Source organism: Mus pahari, chromosome 10 (assembly GCF_900095145.1).
Source record: "Mus pahari chromosome 10, PAHARI_EIJ_v1.1, whole genome shotgun sequence".
Classification (NCBI taxonomy): Eukaryota; Metazoa; Chordata; class Mammalia; order Rodentia; family Muridae; genus Mus; species Mus pahari.
The window spans coordinates 76,379,135-76,400,737 of record NC_034599.1 but is presented as its reverse complement, the minus strand read 5'-3'; the positions used below and the strand labels follow the sequence as shown (position 1 = coordinate 76,400,737).

At 37.8% G+C, this 21,603-nt stretch overlaps 1 protein-coding gene across 2 annotated transcripts in view; it reads right to left on the bottom strand.

Moving 5' to 3' along the window:
- The window catches only part of Mei4 (meiotic double-stranded break formation protein 4), a 154,434-nt gene that overhangs the window by 103,888 nt on the left and 28,943 nt on the right, over window positions 1–21,603 (bottom strand). The window contains exons 1-2 of one of the 2 annotated variants that reach the window (XM_029543805.1): window positions 21,096–21,327; window positions 51–66 (exon numbers count right to left, since the gene is read on the bottom strand). In XM_029543805.1, the coding sequence (XP_029399665.1) occupies window positions 51–66; window positions 21,096–21,327 (248 nt within the window). Of the gene's footprint in view, window positions 1–50; window positions 67–21,095; window positions 21,338–21,603 lie in introns of those variants that run through there. The other variant, XM_021208107.1, reaches the window with a different exon arrangement.

Below are 21,603 nucleotides of genomic sequence, written 5' to 3'. Positions count from 1 at the left end.
ACTTAAATCCATTTCCCATTTTAAAATAGATCTCAAATATATTCAAGTACCTGCCAGTAACATATCCTGCCCTAGAAATGTCCACCGCTGCTTCAAAAGATGTGTACATTTCATTTTTATCAAACATATTCATAGTCAAATCAATTTTGATGCCTTATCTCACTCATTTCTATAGTCCTTACAGCAACCCTAAAATTACATCCAGATGCAATTGATTAAAGGGAACATGTTCTGTATTCCCTGTAAGCCCCACGGAGGTTATGATTATCAAACTGAAGAAGTATCTATACACAGACATACACACAACTTATGTCTGTAACAGCTGATTTCAATAACCCTTCTGTCCATAGGTATGAGATTATAAATAAACCAAGTCTCCTTTCTTCCGTCTGTCCTACACAAAATGTGAAATACCCTATTACACCGATTCTACTTCTAAACATGTATTAACCATGTTTCTCCAAAGAAACACATGCAATTTGGTGTGTGTGTGTGTGTGTGTGTGTGTGTGTGTGTATGTATGTATGTGTGTGTGTGTGTGTGTACAGGGGAGAAAAGTAGAAACAATTAAGGAAGCAAGGCATCCCAAGATATTTACTAGGCAAGATGAAGACGCAGAAAAACCAAAGATGTAAGTTCTATTCCAAACACGTGTTCCCCCAAACATCAGGAGGAAAGGAGGAAACGCTCCTTACTAGAATAGAATCAGCTTTCCCTTCTGGTCATCTTACTGGATGAGGCTAGCCCAATCTGCTATGTTCAGTCAACTGATACAAATAATCTCATCACAAAGTGTAGAGTGCTTAGATCTCTAGGTCCTCCTGCAATCATTTCCTAATGCTGATTCATGTCACTGTCATCTTTTGAACAATTTAATGCAACATATTCACCTACATGATCAATCAGCCTCCAGATGTATGTTTCTATACTTGGGCAAAGTATGCTGAAACATTTTCTTTGTCAGAATATTTCACATGTGCTCTGTCATATGCTAAATTATATCTTCCTAGAGGAAGAAGCAAACACTTGCTTTTAAGCTGTTAGGAATCCCCAAACTATTGATTATCTTATACCAAGTGCTTAAGCCTTGAGATCATATAAATACAGATAGCATTGACTGAGCTACTTTGTAAAATTCAGACACTAACACATCCTAATCCTGCCTCCCTTCCTAAGTCTGTTCAGTCTACTCCCATTTTAGAACCTTTCCTTGCATTAGGTATTCTATTTGACTTGCTGTAAAGCCTCATTCACAATTTTCTCAAGGCCATTTTCCTGTCATTCAAAATCTCTTTAGATGTCATCTCTTCAGAACTTCTCTAACTACTCCAAGCTAAGGGAGCTTCCAGATCAATCTTTTCCCCATTTTGCCATTTCAGTGCCCTAGCCTGTCACTATCACTTCATGAATATTTCCCACTGATATCTTTTGTCTTCACCCTTAAGAATATGTGTTCCATAAAAGACTTAGACCCCCTGGTCTATTGCTATATTTCTGAGTATGTGGTTCGAAGTAGGACCTAAGTAATACCAAACAAACCAAACCCTTTTACACCATCGCCTCTTTTATTTCCATGTGCACATAAAGAGCAGAGATACACAGGGGACTTTCAGCCTCCTGTCCAATTGCTCTGCCTGAATAACTTGTCACCCAGATAATATAAAGGAATACATTACAGATTGCATACGGCTTGCAACATGTGTAATATATGTCAAATAAATATTATGTTAATGTTCTGTTTTCATTCTAGAAAACCCTCCAAAGGCTCTTTACTACAAACTGAAAAAGCACATTTTTGCCCTGGTGTCATGATTTTTCTTAAAAGGGACACGCTCTAGTTTCTCATTATCTTTTACAACACTCTTTTCTACACTATTGGACAAAGTCAACTTAAACTGTTTTCCAGTAGATGCTTATAATTATCTTTACATCATTTTTTTTCCTGCTTAAAACACTTCATTGTATAAAGCTGTCTAGAAGTAACTACTTCAAAATCTTTATTAGAAAAAAATCTAGCATAGTAAAATCTTTCAGCTATTGCGATACTTCCCTAAGTTACATCATAAAGGGATATATTTCAATCGAGCAACCTTGAGACAGGTGCTCAATGTTTCTATGTGGAAGATATCAAACTTGTATCTCAAATAAACATTTCAGGAGTTTCTCTTATTTACATCACATACACATATTTTTTTTCATTTTTCAGACACAGAATTAAAGTAAATATATGTCTCAAAATGCACTGCTGTTCTCTGCTCCAAAATTCACTCATTTAGCATGTTTTCCTGATCCTTACTAGATTCTCAATCTCTACGATTCAAGAATTTATTCTGAAACATTTACTTCTCTAACATTCAGTCTTAACCTGCACATGAGAGCTGTTTTAGCTCATCTAGAACCCTGCACACTCAGCTCATATTTAATGCCAAGTACACTAGACTCTCTAAGCACAGGGCCCAAAGTCAACTGTTTTAAAGCTCTCAGATGACTCTAACAGGAGAATCCTTGTTGTATATTAATTTATATTTATAGTGCTAATTTTTGAGAGAAGAGTGGCTTGGTGTTCTCTGTGCCATTCCAATTAACAGCTTCTCAGCTTCCAGAATGCCTTCCTCCTTTCTCTCATTGTGTTTATCATGTTGTTGAACTAAACGCAACAGCAGCTCTTTCCATGGATTACCTAGGTAGAAACTTTACTCCTCTATTTATCCATTCCACTGTAGCCCAGGTTAGTATTGCTTCCTTGGTGATATCAGAGTCCTTCCTGCCCAGTGGTTCTAATTCCTCTCCCACCAACTCAATGCACACAGAAGGTTAAATCTCCTAATTAATTTAACCAAAGGATCTCTCAATTGTCACAAAAATTGTATGCACTGAGATAAGTCCCACATACGTGGTTCGTCTGCCTCTTCCCTGGCGTTTAACACAGCACCCATGACCCACTTTCTCTTACCATTCCACAATCAGTCTGGCCTGTGACTACTTGCTCAGCATTCCTTTCTCAAGGTCACTTGAGTGGACTGCACTTTAAGAAGTTGGCTCAACAACCTCCTTCCCTACAGTGGCTCACTGCCCACCCAGTCTAACGTTTCTGTTCTTTTCCATTCTAGGAAATGCACCACCACAGTCTGCTTTATTGTTTTCTACATTATTTTAAACAGTCTATGATCTCCTTTGCTTATTGTTTAAATGTGTTATTGTCTGTAATGTGAATAGGAATTCCATTATTTCTATTTTGTCACTATAGGAACTGCAGAAATAAGTTAGTGAATAAGAAATGAACTGATCAACTAATGTAACCATTTCAAGATATCTTGCCTCTCTAACCAGACATAGGTGCCTAATACGTAAACAGACTTTTGTCCTTTTCTAGTCTTCAAAATCAAGCACCATAGTGAGAGAACATCACATATTCAAGTATCTATTGCTTCTTTTCTCTATTTCAGTAGATTCTCAACATTCCTTTTTAATTCAACTGTACTGAGAAATATAACTGAAGTTTTCCATAAACTTTCAATCCAAAAACACCAGAATAAATTGTCAACTTACTATCATAATTAAAATCACACACATTTGTAATGTTAATTCAAACCCTAACTCCTTTATCTTTCAATTTCAGTCTTTAAGTCACATCAATATTATAGGAAGACAACATGGAAAGTTGAACCACAGTTGTAGGCTCTGACTCTGTAGATCCTTATTGCTGTCTGCAAGCCACACACAGATGGGAATTCTAATTAGAAAATATACCAAGTCTGAGTTGCCTGCCTGAATATAAACCCATTCTGACTTGAGAATTTTTACCACCTATTGTGTATAAGATGGTGGCTCTGGAGTTAGTCTATTTTCAAGATTTTTAAAATTTATTTATTTATTTTACATTACACACATTGAAAGTGGTCCATGAAATGTAGGCCTTGTTAAAATACCATCAAAACTTTCAGTGTGCTACACTTGAATAGTATGTGTTTCCTAAAACATTTCAGACAATCATTTTACTAAGGTAATTAATTGTTTTCTAAAGAAAGGAGATATTCCACAAAATTCAGGAACTCTTGGCTAACCCTGTATTCTGACATCATTGCTTTTAATAAGGTTATATTGGCAGTTCCACTTCCCTATGCCCCTTCTTTAGAAGGGCCTATTAGCTCCAACTCAGAGATAATGATAGTTCAGACAGTCTCCAGGTAATTGCTAAGTATACATTGGGAAAGAAGATAACATTTGAAATGTAAATAAATAAAATAACCAATAAAACAAACAAGAAAAAGCACTTATCATCTCCAATTAAATAATCCAACATTCCTAAGAAATGGAAAATAATTATAAAATATTCTTTATTTTTCACTTTTGTGATATAATCTTCAGTATTGTGCTTCTTCCAAGTGTTGACAATCATGATAAAAATCCATAATACAGACCTCTAAGTGTCTTTCAGGACCTAGGTGTATTTATCTATCTGAGTCCTAAGTACTGGGAGTCCTGCTGAGCCATAGAGTCTCCTGAGAGGTTAGAACTGCCGGGTGTATTTAGAATCATTCATATATATATATATATATATATATATATATATATATATATATATATATATATATAATACATCATTCACCGCAAGAGAAATCTGACAATGTATCTTCCAGATACCAATAAAGAAATAATAAAAAAAAAATTGGCTCATTAAATTGCCTCCCTCCTCTTTTAAAGGGTGAAATTATTTCAGTAGGAACAGTTAAATCACATATACAGCCATCACTGTTGACTGAAAAATAACTCTATCGCAAGTTAAGCATGATGTACTTGTAATGCCAGCACTGGAGAAACTGAGCCAGGATGCTTCTGAGTCCAAGGGTGGCTCATTCAAGGCCAGCCTAGGTGACACACACAATCAACACATTGGAACAAAATAGTTTCTGTTCTAATTCCCCTTTAAACAGCCCTGTCCTTCTCTTCATATGACCAGTAGGTTATTCAATGAAATAGATTGGTTTTGTTTCAAAGTACACTGATATGGACTATTTTCATTGACTTGTTGGCCTCAATGTTTATTCTAGTTTGTTTTCTGTGGCTATATTAAACACCAAGACCAAAAGCAACTTGCAGGAGAAAAGGGTTTGTTTGGCTTACAGGTTACAATGACAAACAGGCCTTTGCTGAGGGAACTCTAGGCAGGAACCTGAAGGTAGGGACAACTGAAGAAGAGACCAAGGAGAGATGGTGCTTATTTCCTCTGTTGTGCTTAGCTACTTTCCTTGTCACCTGGCTAGGCACGGCCCCACCCCAAGCAGCCTTGGATCCCCTACATAAATTTTCAATCACGATAATATGACACTAATCTGGCCACAAGTCAATTTGTTGGAGGCAGTTCCTTAACTGAGATTACTTCTTCTTAGGGTTGCCTAGAATTGTATTGAGTTGACAAAAAAACTAAGCTGCACAACCTAGTCCTTGTCAAATTTGACATATAAACAACATCTTGAACTAAAAATCTTCCTTTCCTTGTCTCCAAGATCTTATGTTATATCACAACTTAAAATAGAGTAAGTACCCAAGTCTTTAAAAAGTTCAACATTAATATTACAAGGTCTCCTTAAAAAATCCAAAGGCTCTAAACTGTGGGCTCCTGTAAACTTCAAAACAAGTCGCATACTTTCTTAGAGTCAGAGGGAAGAACAAGAGAACACAGTTACATATCAAACCAAGGCAAAATCAACACTGAATAGTTAAACATCGACATCTGAGATTTACTCATGATCTTCCTGGCTCCAAGGGGCTTGGGCAGCCTCCCCTCTGCAGTGCTGACACACCCAGGCTTGGGCAGCCTCCCCTCTGCAGGGCTGACACACCCAGGCTTGGGCAGCCTCCCCTCTGCAGGGCTGACACACCCAGGCTTGGGCAGCCTCCCCTCTGCAGGGCTGACACTCCCCTGCTCATGCATCGGTGGTTAAGCTCAAGCCTGTTCTACTCTACACTTGTTCTTGATGATCTTCACTGTGGGGATTTTCTTTGGTGGTCGCTATATTAGGGTCTTCACTGCAACTGAGGTTATAACTACACAAGTGGCTTCTTCTGGTCTCATATAATGGCAAGCTTCTGTTTCTCTCTCTCTGACTCCTTTAATCACAGGATCTCTGATATAACTGATGATGTACCTTCATGGGTGGTGTCTTTTGACCTCTCGTAATTCCAAGCCTCAGCTAATTTCTGTGACCCCTTTGTTTTCAATACCAGTACCATGGGTGAGAGGCCTACACATTCCTAAGTTCTGCTGCCAGCTTGAGATACATACAGACTTTGATCCTTTTGGGCACTGCATTTGTACATGTGAACTCATAGCAACTATGGTTGTTGCCTGCAGGAGACTTGGTAATTCAACATTCCAGGATGGAGGGTAGAGTGGCACCAAAGGCCCTACTCTTAGTTTGTAGGACCATGTACTATCAAAAAAGCAAAACAAAGCTGGAATACCAACTGCTAACCATTCATACAAATGAGCCCCAGTAACAGTCCAGTTCTAAACCCAGCCATGCTATCAGCCTACCTAATATGCAAAGCCACTGTTCCACTGTCCTTTCTTACCTGTAATCTTTCTTACCTGTAGAAATCATACCTGTATTTTCTCCCCTTCAAAGGGATGGTCAGGTATGTTATTCTCTATGGTTTGTTAAGATTATACTTAACAAATAAGAATTGCTAACATTTTTGTGGTGAGAATATTTAACAGCCATTCTTTTAATAATCTCTATAAATACACTATTACTAATTCTGATCATTATGCTATAGAAGATGTCTCCAAAGCATTACTCATCCTGTCTACGTGAAAATCACAACTATTCAATCAACACACCTCTCTCTTCTCTCCCTCCCTCCAGTACTTGTAACAGACAGTGCATGACTGCCCTTGTATGTGGAATGTAAACCACTGAGCTCAGAGTAGCACATAACAGAAGTACAGAGCTAGAGTGTGTCTGTGTGTATTTCACTGATATAGAAGCACTTAAATCAGATGGGATCAATACTATAAGCTGGCAATCAGAAGAGTTATGCTTAATAATGAAAGCAAAAGTTCCCCTTAACACAGTGGCTTCAACTGTGGCTGTATTTGAAAATAACCCAAATATTTTGAAAAACGAAAAACATGGATTCCCTAGTCCAATTCCTCACATGTAGGTTCTGCTGACACTACCCTGGGGCCTCCTGGGCATCAGGTGATTTTAGCATTATACTCAGGAATTATGAGAGCCACACCTAAATATCTCATATATACCAACACTAAAGCAACAAAGATCTTCAGAAATATATCTTTAAGAAAACCCCATAAATTTTAAAAAGCAAAAACTGCAAATCTCTCTGTGGTAATGCCTTTTTGGAGTGTGGGGAGATGATTGTGAGAGCTCCTGATTACCAACTTAGACTGGCAAGGGCAGAAGGTCTGGCCTTATTTGGAATTTGCAGTTAAATATAAAAGCACCTCAGACTGCCATTGTTGTGTTCAGAATCACAGCTGAAGGAACAAGGTGAGGGATTCCCTTCTTTCAGTTACTCTCTGTCTCTCTCTGTGTCTGTCTCTCTGGGTCTGTCTCCCCAGTCTCTCTTGTACATATAGAGGATTTTCTCTTTTATTTGAGAACTAAATGATCTAATTGTGGTAGAAACTCCTAAATAATATTTACTGCAATGCACCTCTCTGGTTCCAGCTGCCTCTGCCTCTCTAGTTCTTCCAAAGATCCACACAGGTACACAAAGCTGACCACCATCGTGGACTGACAACTGCTCAGACATTTCAGATGTGTTAGGATACCTCAGGGTTCACTGAATAAGAACTAATGAGATAAGGTTAAACACTTCATACAATACACAGAAATAGCTACAGAGTCACTGAAAACACAGTAAATTATTAACAAAATTGCGTATTCAAATATGCAAACTGCAATCTAATTTGTATGAAGTAGGTCAAAGAATGGGGACATTCAGTTAAAAATACTACTTTATGGAAAGAAATGGGAAATTATGCTAATCTTCAGGGCAAACATTATTTGTTATTAGAATAACAATGGGTAGAAGCAAGATGATTAAAGTCTGTATATTCAGTTTTAATTACAAATTTAAAAACTTTAAATATTATAAAATATGTAGAAAGAGCATAAGTATTTAAATTTTCATCAGTCAACTTTCATCAAAGTTCATCTGTTAACATAAAATCCAAACTCCTATGTATTATAATTTAATTTCTATTGAAAAATTTGCCAAGCCACATGAAATTAATTTCTATTATTTGGTATTTATTAGCTTAATTGGAGATCATATTCTAATTAGATCCTGAAGTATCTTTTGAGAGTAAACCTATGTTTACGATTTCACTGAAACCACATGAAAGCACAAAAGGAACCTCATTGTTCATTAAATTTAACAATAAAGAGTATTTTTAGCAACAGGACTTTGAAAGTATAAAATGTGGCTTTAACTGAACAGTCTTTTCCCGTGCATTTTAAAGCAGAAACGCTGGCAGAAATACTCTGAATGTATTACAGACATGTAAGCAGTATTTCTTTTATCTCTGAGAAAAACTGGATCTGGAGAACAAGAAAATGATATATACTTTCTACAAAACAATTGATGCTGTGGAACAATGCGCCTGTTCACTGGCTAAGAACAGCTCACACCATCTTCCTGTCTCCTTTAGCACACCAACATCCTAAGACATCCCTCTGCAGCATTCTCTGCTGACTGTCTGCCACTCACACTGAAATGTGCGTCTTGGAAACTCACCCAGAACATTCTGGGGTCGATTACTTTAGGTCAATTACTTTAGGAACATAATGGAAATAAATGTTTAATAGTCACACATTTATGATATGAAACTTTACATGGTGAAATTGGTCTTTTTGTTAAGAATTTGCTGACATTCATCCACAGCTATGTATTTACTTTTATCTCATTTACTTTGTATACTTTTCAAATGATTATTACGGCCCCATACTATTTAAAGCTCATATAGATTTGCAGTATGCAATGTACAGAATTTCTCCCTGATTATATTTTCCACACAAAATATTTTTAAAATTACTTAAGTATAATATAAAAAAAAGATACCCTTTTAGGGGTAAAGAAAGTCTGCCTTAAACAACTGTCTGCCATACACCATCCATGAGAGTGTGTCTCAGTAGAGCGCACGCAATAGTCATGGGTGCTTGCTTGCTTGCTCTTAGCTCTGCTGCTTTAATTTGACTCTACATGAATACTAAGCTCGGGACCTGCAGGCTCAGTCTTTTTACTTGGTATTACAACAACTTCCAAGGCTTGTTTCCCTCCTCATTTATTGCATGTAGTGATTTTACAAGGCAACAATTAGGTTTCTATCGGTTTATTTCTGGTAAATTGTCTATTATGTCTCATGAACCATATTTCAATTTTATCTCTTTTAAACCAGTAGCATTGAAACTTCAGTATTCATTATGACCACCTAAAAGAGTGTTAAGTTACAGTTGCTGAATGTCCCGAGTTTCTTATTCAGTTTTCAGGTAGGATCTGAGAATTTTTCTTTTCCAACAAGTTTCTAACTGATGCTAATTTAAGGAAATACCTTAATGTTTAAAAAACACACAATCAGACAAACAAACAAACAAACAAACAAACCCATTGTTGAGGATTCCAGAGGAGCCCACAGCATTTGGTACTGTTTATTTAATTCTATATAAGTTCCTTACCCTGATTTGCACATTGTTAAATGAGGAAACAATGAAACAGTTATGGATGAAACAAAGAAAGATTTATAGATGACTCCCAAAAAAGTAGCAGAGAAATACCTACAAAAAAATATAGATTCAGAGCAGTTGAAAAAAATTAAACACTAGAAGCAAAAGGCAGATGTACAAATGAGGACTCCGTGGAGGACCAAGAATGCAAACCTTAAAGGTTGATGCCATGCTGATGTTCAGCCACCACGGCAGCCATGAGGGCCTCTGAGATGCAGGCCCCTCCTTGGGATCAGGTCCTCTCCTGCTTCTGATTGGTCTTCTGACTCCAGGCAGTAGGCTAGCTAGGATTCTTGTATCATCCTTTTCCTTCCCTGTCTTCCACTTCCCTGTCTTCTAATTCCTCTCACCTGAAGTGCCAGCATGGTGACATAGTATGTCACCTCCACATACTTCCCAACTACCTTTTGTACTCCCCGCTCTTTTCAGACAAGCTCATTACATTAAAAAAGAAGAAGTCTCAGCCTTTACCAGTCATGTCAGCCCAACCAACACTGCCTGAAGAAGGTCAGAAATGCACTCACTGAACGGCCGCATTTGGCTTGGATATTTAAGTTTATTTTTGCATTGATAATGAGAATGACACTATACTGTGCAGTTTCCAAAGTTATCTCCATGAATTCTGTTCATTGAATATCCAATATTTTTAAATATAAATCTTGGAATCTAGGATCCAAAATTAAATTAAAAATCATCACAGATTTTTAATTTCTAATATAGCCTTAATTTCAAGAACATATTAATATTGGGACATTTAAAAATCAGTTATACAATATACCCAAAGCTAAACATAACCCTAAATAAATATGAGAATATTGAAATTTGCTGTAGGCTTAGGGACATAGCTAAAATAAAAAGTACATATACTTAATAAACATGAGTTCACTTTCTAGCACCAAATTAATAACAGTAATAAAATAATGAGTAACATTGTATAATACTGAGTTGAACTCAAAATAATAATATACTATAATAAATAATATAATAAATATTTCATGTAGGAAAGTATTAAAATATTATAATAAAATAATATAATAACAATGAGTTGAAATAATAAAAAATAGGCAAACATCTAAGAATCTGAATGTATTCTAAACCTTTTAGCTTCTGGTTCAAAGAAGCTAACTGTCCATTTATTCTGCTCGGATTAACCTCCTGCGAGGCAGGACTCAAGAGATAGATCCTACCTAACTGGGTCCTCAGGTAGATACTAGACTTGCTCTCCGTGTCCTACATTTATTGTTACAAAGGCTAAGAAGATCTCTGGAAACACATGATGACCCATGATAGATTTTTATAAATATCAGCACTTCTACATGTATTTATTCTGCAAATAGTCACCAATCACCTTTGATATGACAGGTGCTGTGCTAAGCATCTGATTATACTGATGATTATTAACATAATTCCTGAAAGCATGATTCAGGTTCCACAGGACAGACAGACTGCTTACACACGAATAATTTACCTGATATGTGCTGTGAAAATGCAGACTCTGAGACCTACAACAAGGAAACTCAATCCAGTCTAGAGAGGTAGTCACAGAATGTAGAATAGTAAACTCTATCAGGAAAACTGAACACTATTTAGGCAGACAAAAAGGAGAGGGAGACTATGAAACCAGAAATAAAGAATGTGTGTTCAAGCTTTGTGCAAAGCAATGGAAGACAGTAACACAAGTGAAAGGTTCCCCATCCATAGTACAGAATGTGATGGACCCCAAAGTGATGAGGCTGGGATAGAGAAGCAAGTAAGTTCTAACCACTGAAGAAGCTGTGGTCCAGCTTAAGGATTTCAGACTTCTTCCCAGAGCAATTAGAAAACCTGAGATTGCATAGAAACTAGTGTAGGAAAAGTGAATGCTGCAAGGATCAAGGCACTATAAATGGGATCAATTAAGCAAGATAAAGTTATATAGTTTAATTTGGATAATTAAGTAAAACTATTTCCATTAGGAATTGCCAAATATGGAAAGAGTCTAGCATACATAGAAATCAGAGTCCACTTAACTCAAGAGGTTACCTGAGCACCTAATGAAATGGCCTAGAAGCCAGGAGGATGACTAAATAAGCAATGAGATTCAGAGCCCCGTACCAGGAAGATGAGAGGAGGGTTGACTTCTGTCTGAAATGTTATCCTCACGGGTGAACTCAGCCTCTGAAGATATAACCAGTCCTCTGCGCCCTCACGTCTGTGGTCCTTCTATTTTCCTTTTGTTTGTAATGTTTCATCATTACTACAGAGACAACTGTAAAGGCTCAACAGTTCTTCAGGATGTGTTAGGATAATTAAGGTACCTATACTTCTTAATTTTGGACTTACAATACTAAAACTATTTGACATTCTAATCAGTTAAACTTTAATTTTCATTGTTTATATCCATGGATTTCTAATTATCTAGTTAATTCAATTTTGTATAATGTGTATACCATTTCTAATATAAAACTGTAAGTTTCCTTTCATTATTCAAATTCAATTATCCAAAAGAATCTCTATAAAGAATCTCTAATATGCATGCATATTTTAATGCATGTATAGTATCCGAATGTTTTAAATTAACCACAATTTTAGTCAAATTTCAATTATGATCATTTTCGATCATTTATCTAATGAGTGCTACAAAATAGCAGAGAAGAAAATGGTTACGTTTTCATTGTCCACATCCTCTCAGCATCTATAAACTAGTTCATATCTCAATACATAACGTGAAGGTCACAGTTGTGTCTGCGAGACAGAGCCTCTGTATGTGGTCTGGCACAGGATAAGAACATAGAGATGGACTAAGGCTGAGTGAGCTACCACGAGGAGAATGGCACTGAGCTTCCTAAAGCAAGCTCTGGCTTCAGTCTGGCTGAGTGTACACAAGACTGAGGTGATCTACAGCTCTGCTTCTGTTGCCTTGCTGGCATCAGCGCAGCTCGAACCATTGTGCTGAATCCACACTACACAGGATGAAAAGGAGGAACTGGGGATGTAGTGAAGCCCTTAAGGTATAATTCTCAGGACGACGACGACGACGACGACGACGACGACGACGACGACGTCGGACTATGACAACAAAATTCAACCATGAGAAGTGTGCGACCTTGCATGTTAACCACCACTTGTACCCCCGCGCTCACTTACTAAATAGTTATGTAAATCAGCAAATTAATTGAGTCTTCTTTTGCTTTTGTTTTGTTCTTGCCAATTGTTTGCTAGATTTATGTAGCTGTTATTTATGAAAGCATAAAAACTGTAGTATAACCAGCATATACCCCATGATGCTTCCCTCATTTGAATGCCAATCAACTGTGAATGGACAGATACCTGGTCAAAATGCCCCTCCACAACTGTCACAAAAATTCTAATCTTCACAGTATTCACTAAAGCCCCTTGAATTTTTTATTTGTTTATTTTTATTTATTTATTTTTTTTACTATGGAAAAACTGCCACTGGCATCTCATCTTTGACACTTACTCTTATAGGTTAAGGACAGCCATTAACCCCTTCCTGTATGCTTTTAAATTTCTTTTACCCATTTATTCAGACCTAGATTAAATTCTGGCAAACATCATAAGGCCATCTTCAACAAAGCTTTTCCAGATTGAAGAACATTATTTTTCTCCCCTACACAATAGAGTAGATTCCTGGGGTAAGAAAAACCATGCTCATTATTCATTCCACTCGCTCATGACCTCAAACCATCCCTCAGAAATGAAGAATAAAAGACCGTTAGCAATACTTTAACCATTCTCTACCTTTTAAAAGTTCATTAGCAGGATCTGCTTCAGGGACAAGAGCAATGTCACCAGGATACTGGCTCATGTCATCCCCACAGTTTTCCATCCTTAGCATGCCAGTTAATGGCTACCACAGTTCCAAATCATATCTTGGCTTAGCAAGGTGCATACAAGAAACAAGAGGTTGAAGAAATGATTTTCTAGTCCCTATTTTCAAGGGCCTGTATCTCTTCATTCAATTAGCTATGTCCTCTCACTTCCTTCCTTTCTTTCATCGGCCCAAACTGGGCCCCATAAAACTTAATCAGAACTCTCAAAACCTCCCTAAGCCTTTTAAGGATCAACACACTAGCTATTAACACATTTTCCAAATAAAATGAAGAACTATCAAAAGAAAAAAGTTGCCTACTGAATAAAACTTGTGCCTGATACAAATCACTAAAAATGCTTGAGACACATGCTACATAGTGTTCCGGATTCTCTCCTTCCATCCCCTTCCCTCTCTTGCTGTCTTCTTTTTTTCTTTCTTCAATTTGCTTTTTACTTCTACTGAACATTTCAGTAAAATAAACATATGAGATAATTCTAGAATCAGTTTCTACTTATCCTTTCTATAGCATAGTTCCCTAAGGAATACACTCATTAAGAAAGTATTGAAGATCAATCAATACAAAAATATCTGGGATCCTAAGATGCTGTATAAACCATTTCAGCTCTGCTTCATTTAATTCTAGATTGTTCTATTGTTTCAGTGGACAGTTGATATAAATTATGTTCCATAGCCTCTCAATTTTTCCAGAAGTATTCAATTCAGGATCCAGTATGAATCTCTGAACACTTAAGAAATAATTTCAAATATGGTGAAACACTGAAAACTCCAGAAAGAGATACTTACTAACATAAATATATCTTTACCATATTTCTGATTCTTTGGAATAGCTTCTGCAGAAGAAATCAGTACATCCTTGTAAATTACCTATCTTTAAACAACCACTAAATTCTTATTTTACTTTACTTTCCTTTTAACTCCCCATTCGCTTCATTTATCATCTCCCCTTTAATGGTTACCCAATTCCTGTACACACTTAGGTATTCCTATTTTTAAGTTTGAGGTGACAAGTGGAGAGACAGAATACTTCTAAACACCTGCATTGGAACACTGAACCTGAAACCCCAATGTGAGGAGAACTTACCATCATTATATAATTTTTGAAAATCCCTCTCAGAGGTACTGTAAATGAGAGATATAAAACAAGTTATCACACAGTTCTTTAGTGTCTATAAATACTTACAAGCATCATGTGCACTATTTTGGTACTACAAATAGAATTTGAATGACAAGCAATATTGTTGCTATCATGGGATCTTATAATAGGCACAGTTCGAGATTGCATGAAGTTTTTATATTTTGCAATGATATTAATCCTATAATTTCACAGAAAAAAGAATGATTGATTATGTTTACTATTTGTTCACTGTGTATATTCTAGCAACTCACTGTCAAAACGGACTCAATGGAGACAGAATATGGCTATAAATTATGCAGTATTATAATTATAAAATTATAATTCCAATTTTTATAATTTAATAATATGTTTATTAAGCCTAATTAAATTATATAATTATTGAATATAATTAAATAATTAAATTAATAAGTATGAATTATTAAAGTATTAAAAATGATATTAACCCTTTGCCCTGTCCCTTCTGCTGGGACAGACTGATAGCTGGTCTGCTTCGCAGAAAACTCCATATCCTGAGGGATCTCAGAAGATCTTCTGTACTCAGAGCATTTGATCAGAACCCTCCTGCAGTCCCACAGCTGCTGCTGAAAGCCCCACAGACTTGGAGACACATCACTCCACTAAATGCTGGCCCACCAAACACCACTCCCCTTCTGCCCGGTTCTTTCCGCTGGGATGGACTGTTAGTCTGCTCCCCTAAAGAAAGCACATCCTGATGCATCTCAGGAGATCTGCAGCACTCAGAGCATCTGACAGGACAGCCTGAGACTTTTCAGGAGATCCACTGCACTCAGGTTAACTGACACCACAGCCTGAGGCATCCCAGGAATTCCTCTGTACACAGGGCAACTGGGCAACTGACACAGTCTGAAGACCCCCAGGGAGCTTTGTGGCATGCAGGGCAACTGACCCAACGGGCTGAAAGCCTCCCTGGAGTTCTGCTGCACACCGGGAATCAGAAACTACAGTCCATAACTCCCCCCCCGCCCCCCCCGAGAACAGCTTCACACAGAACAACAGCTTGACTGCTCCTCTGAATACTCAACAGTCTGAAGGACTCCCAAGACAACATATCCACAGCTTCTATGCCTCTCTGAACACCCCCCCCCAGTTGTAAGGACCAACAGGAGGTCTACTACAGCAAGGACAGGCTGTAGGCCTACCAGGAGACCTGAAACAACCCAGGAACAAAAGAGGCAGACTGGACAGTCACCCAGACCAGCACACACCAGAGAAACAAAGAGAACAACACAAAGAATCTACAAAACGAAAGCTGGTTCTTTGAGAGAATCAACAAGATAGATAAACCCCTAGACAAACTAACTAAAGGGCCTAAAGGAAGTATCCAAATAAACAAAATCCGAAATGAAAAGGGAAACATAACAAGAAAAACAAGCGAAATTCAAAATATCTTAAGATCCTACTATAAAAGCCTATACTCAACAAAACTAGAAAATCTAGATGAAATGGATGGTTTCCTAGACAGACACCACATGCCAAAGTTAAACCAAGAGCAGGTAAACAATCTAAACAGGTCCATGTCCCATAAGGAAATAGAAAAAAAAAAAAAAATCATTTAAAACCTCCCAAACAAATAAAGCCCAGGGCCAGATTGATTTGGTGCAGAATTCTATGAGACCTTCAAAGAAGACCTGATACCAACATTCCTCAAACTATTCCATGAAACAGAAATAGAGGGAAACCTCCTAATTCATCCTATGAAACCACAATTACTCTGATACCTAAACCACACAAAGACCCAACAAAGAAAGAGAACTTCAGACCAACTAATCTCGCTTATGAATATCAATGCAAAAATACTCAAGAAAATTCTTGCAAACCGAACCCAAGAACACATCAAAGCCATCATTCACCACAGTCAAGTAGGATTCAACCCAGGGATGAAAGGTCAATTCAATATATTAAAAGCCATTAACATAATCCACTATATAAACAAACTCAAAGGAAAAAAAATCACATGTTCATTTCCTTATATGCAGAAAAAGCATTTGACAAAATACAATACTCCTTCAGGTTAAAAGTATTGGAGAGATCAGGAATTCAAGCCCATACCTACACATAATAAAGCAATTTACTGCAAAACAAAGCCAATATCAAATTAAATGGAGAGATACTTGAAGCAATCCCACCAAAATCAGGGACAAGACAAAGATGCCCACTCTCCCCATATCTATTCAATATAAGTGCCAGTTAAAACAATAAGAAAACAAAAAGATCAAGAAGCTAACCACCAAAAATACCAAACAACACAATAAAAAAAAATGGGGTTTAGAACTAAACTCAGAATTCACAAGGAATGACTGAGAAGCACCTAAAAGAAATGCTCAAAGATCTCAGTGATAAGAGAAATGCAAACCAAAACGACCCTGAGACCCTTACACCAATCAGAATGGCTAAGATCAAAACCTCAGGTGACAACACAAGTTGGCAAGGATGTGGAGAAAGAAGAACACTCCTCCACTGCTGGTGGGATTGCAAACTGGTACAACCACCCTGGAAATCAAACTGGAGGTTCCTCAGAAAATTGGAAATAGATCTACCTGAAGACCCAGCTCTTTTGGGAATATACCCAAAAGATGTTCCACCATATCACAGGAGCACGTGTTCCACTATGTTCATAGTGGCCTTATTTGTGATAGTCAGAAGCTTGAAACAACCCAGATGTCCCACAACAGAAGAATGGATACAGAAAATGTGGTTCATTTACACCATGGAATACTACTCAGCTATTAAGGAGGACATCCTGAGTTTTGCAGGAAAATGGATGGAACTATAAAATATCATCCTGAGGGAGGTAACAAAGACCCAAAAGCACATGCATGTTATGTACTCACTAATAAGTGGATATTAGCCAGGAAAAATAAGAACAGTATACCTATGATACAGTCCACAGAACTCAGAAATTTCAAAAAGCTGAGGGCCCAAATGAAGACACCTCAGTCCCACTTGGGAGGGAGAAGAAAGCAAGCACAAGGTGGTGGTGGGGGGGGACTGGGAGGAAAAGGGAACCAAGGCGGAGTAGGGGAACATGATCTACTGGATGGGGGAAAAGGACTGAAGCCCTTAAGGCCAGCAGAAAGAATGGAAACAGGCAACCTGGGAGGTAGGAGGTTGTGGGAACCCTCTAGAATGTACCAGAGACCTGGGAGGTGAGAGACTCTCAGGACTCAAAGGCAGGAATCCTAGATGAAATGCCCTACAGTGGTGAGAGAGAACATGTAGAGCCCACCTCCAGCAGAAAGACAGGACATCAAGTGAGGAATGGGGTTGCCATCCCACACCCCCGAAAGACCCAACAAGCAGCTGAAAGCGTCAGATGCAGATATTTTCACCCAACCAATTAAGAGAAGCTGTTGACCTCTGTGGTTGAATTAAGAAAAAGCTGGAAGAAGCTAAGGAGAAGGGTGGTGACCCTGTAGGAGGACCAGCAGTTTCAATTAACCTGGACCCCTGGCATCTCTCAGACACTTGATCACCAACCAGGCAGCATACAGCAGCTGATATGAGGCCCCCAACACACATACAGCATAGGACTGCCAGGTCTGTTCAATCAGAGAAGATGCAACTAACCCTCAAGAGACTGGAGGTCCCAGGGAGATTAGAGGTCTGGTGGTGTGGGGGTAGGGACATCCTCTTGGAGACAGGGAGGCGGGGAGGAGGTATGGGATGTGGAACACTCAGAGGGTAGACCAGGAGGGGAATAAAATCTAGAGTAAGGAAAGGAAAGGAAAGGAAAGGAAAGGAAAGGAAAGGAAAGGAAAGGAAAGGAAAGGAAAAGAAAGGAAAGGAAAGGAAAGGAAAGGAAAGGAAAGGAAAGGAAAGGAAAGGAATAATAACATACATTAAGAATTATAAATTGAAAATATAACTGTAAGATACAATTATAATTGAATTACAATTATTTAATTATAATTTTATAATTAAATTTTATAATTAGTTTTTGGTTTATACAACGAGATTTAGTAACATTTAGATAGGTAGTCATCATGTTTTCCACATATTGTCATAATGTTTTCCACATACTAAGTCTATATGTCATGCACATAATCCCTCCCAATTAGTGTCTCTGTACTACCTACTGCACACATGTGTTCAATGCATTGGCACACACAAATATAAGAGTGCCTCCTTGCCTCTGTTCACCTTGGCAATGGTAGGCACAAACATCTTCTCCTACCCTCACAGTTCAGGTCTCCCTGTAAGTTTTACACAATTATAGTTCTAACTACTATTTAAATGCTAAGAAAAAACACCTGAAAATATGTCTTCAGCTCCTACTTACTCTTCTGCTCTGAGTTTTCTGACCACGTATCTACCTCCCCTCTTCATTTCTACCCACATTTGCTGGGATTAGCCTCTATCAGACAAGTGAACACTCCATTTAACCTGTTTTCTTACAACTTTCCTCTGTTCACACAGAAATTATTACAATCCATTTAACAAGGTAGAGTGGGAGCCTCAAAAATTCTTAAATTTACCCATAGCCAGACTCTGAACTCATTCCCAACGAACATCAGAAATATCTATTTTGGAAAACATCCAAAACACATCTGTCTTTTAAGTTCTGATTCTTATGAACCTAGTTCCGTTCATTAATCGTCACACAAGATGTCTTAGTCTGTTTTCTGTTATTACACTTGAAACCACAGACTTATCATAGGTAAAGAACACATTTATTCAGCTGATACATTCAAAGGTCACAGCTAAGTGGCTATATCTGGTAATTTTCTTGTTATTAGGGACTCTCTGTATAGTCCATAGATCTATGGCAGAGTCGAGAATCACAGGGTAAGAGTTCAGAACACAGAGTCCAACTGGTCATTAATAATAGACCCACTCTGATAATAATCCACTAACATACTAGTGAAGTCACTTTCTATGGGACCCAACTGGCCATACCTCCCAACAGCTTGTACAAAGGATCAATGGCTTTGGTGAGAGCTTACAGAATACTAATTGTATTCCTATCTCCAATGACTGCTATGTTCCACATCCAGTCACCAAAAAAAATGTGTTTAGCACCTTGTAATGTGTAAGGATTTAGTTTGAAGCCATAAAAGATGCTTCCTCCTCCCCATCATCATAATCGTTGTCATTGTCGTCATCTTCATCATCATCATCATCATCATTCTCCTCTTCAATAAATTCACACTCTAGATCAGGAGGTAAGGCAGCACCCAAGCAAACCTTTCACAGAATAGCTCATGGAAGATGAAGTATAAGCAGAATGGTCAGGGGGAAGCTCCCAAAGGAGATGGCATTTAGAAATAATGTGATCCAACTTAAATCGTGGTCGGATTTACATGTTTCTTTTCCTCTGTTACCAGAGTTGTTTCCTAATCATTCTGCTTCAAAAAAATATTCCCGAATGAAGTGAAATCACGTGATATATGTCCCAGTCTGCACTATGGAACCAGTATATCTCTAATAAAACCCCCTGTAACTTTCACAAGGGTCCTAGTGGGGACATTTATATAGTGAATGTAACAATAATGACAACTTTCCTCAGTTAATACTTAGGGCCTTTCTGGGCTTTCTGAGGCCAACTCTCCTCCTTCTTTTCATGGCCAACTTGCTTCCTGGAGCTCTGGTTCCCCAAAATGCAATGCTAAAGGGATTCTGAATGGGGGTGCACTCCTCTCTACTGCTCTCTCGTAGTTCACACCTCTGTCTTTTGCTAGATCCTCTGAAACAATTTCATTCACAAGTATACAGACCTGGAGCAGCCGACCTCCAAAATCTTCCAAAGAATTAGGCAGGATGAATGGCTTCTTTGGCATTTTATCAATGCTTCTATTACCCTCTATTGGAATACATCACAACTGGGTTAATTTTAGGTCTGCTTCTCCTACTGGAATGGTGGGTGATCAATAGAAAAAAATAGTGCCTCATCTGGCATGTTTTGGGACCTTAATTCCTCCCCAGAGCTGGTACATTGTAATTAGAGTTATTATAAAAAAAGAAAATAAAATATTAGCATTAAAGAATGAGCTTTTAAAATGAATTCTTCGTTGACCACAGACATTATTGTCACTGAGTGGCAGTATGCTTGCTACACAATACTCACAGCCCTGGGTTCAATGTTTATTACCATAATCACAAAGATGATACAGAATCCATTTCCCTCTAGAGTAACTTACTTCTGTTAACTTAATCTCCTAGTCTAATGTGGTTTCTTCTTTAGGCAGAAACAGTATCTTATAATGATTAACTAATTAACTAAAGGGAAAAATATCTATTGGAGCAAGAAGATAATGTCTATATTTTCAAAAATACTCTCAAGTTTGTAATAAATTCCTGGCTAATTATGGTATAACGGGTTCATAGGTTGCCGAAAAGTGATTCACATGCTCACCGTTCTTAAACAATCCTGAGGAAATCCTACTCAGGAAAAGTTTTTGACGTAACTGTAGGACTTCTGCTTCCAAGGCTTCAAGTTTTGATCTCCATCTGGACTCCTGCTGGGTCACCAAGGTGGCCAGGTACTCTGTATGCTCTCTGCTGCTTCTGTCTGCTGGTTTTGAGTGGATAATTGCCAACGCCAGTGCCAGCTTTGAGGTTCTCAAATGCCACTGCTGGATATCCATCTTGGCTTTTCTCCCTATCATACAATGAAAAAAATTACAAAATCCCCTTTTAACTTTTTATTTGAACAAAATAGATCTTTCAGAGAAGGGCTAATTTAAAAAAGTTCATAATATAAATTGATTCCAAGGAACAGAAACAAAATTCTCAGGAACTAAAAAATAATATGAGTCTTTATGGGCTTTCCCAGTCTACATTAGAATGTTTTTTTGATGTCCTTGTTCAACTCCTGATTAAATAGTCATAGTAGTGAGACTTCATGGGTGTAGCTTCTGACG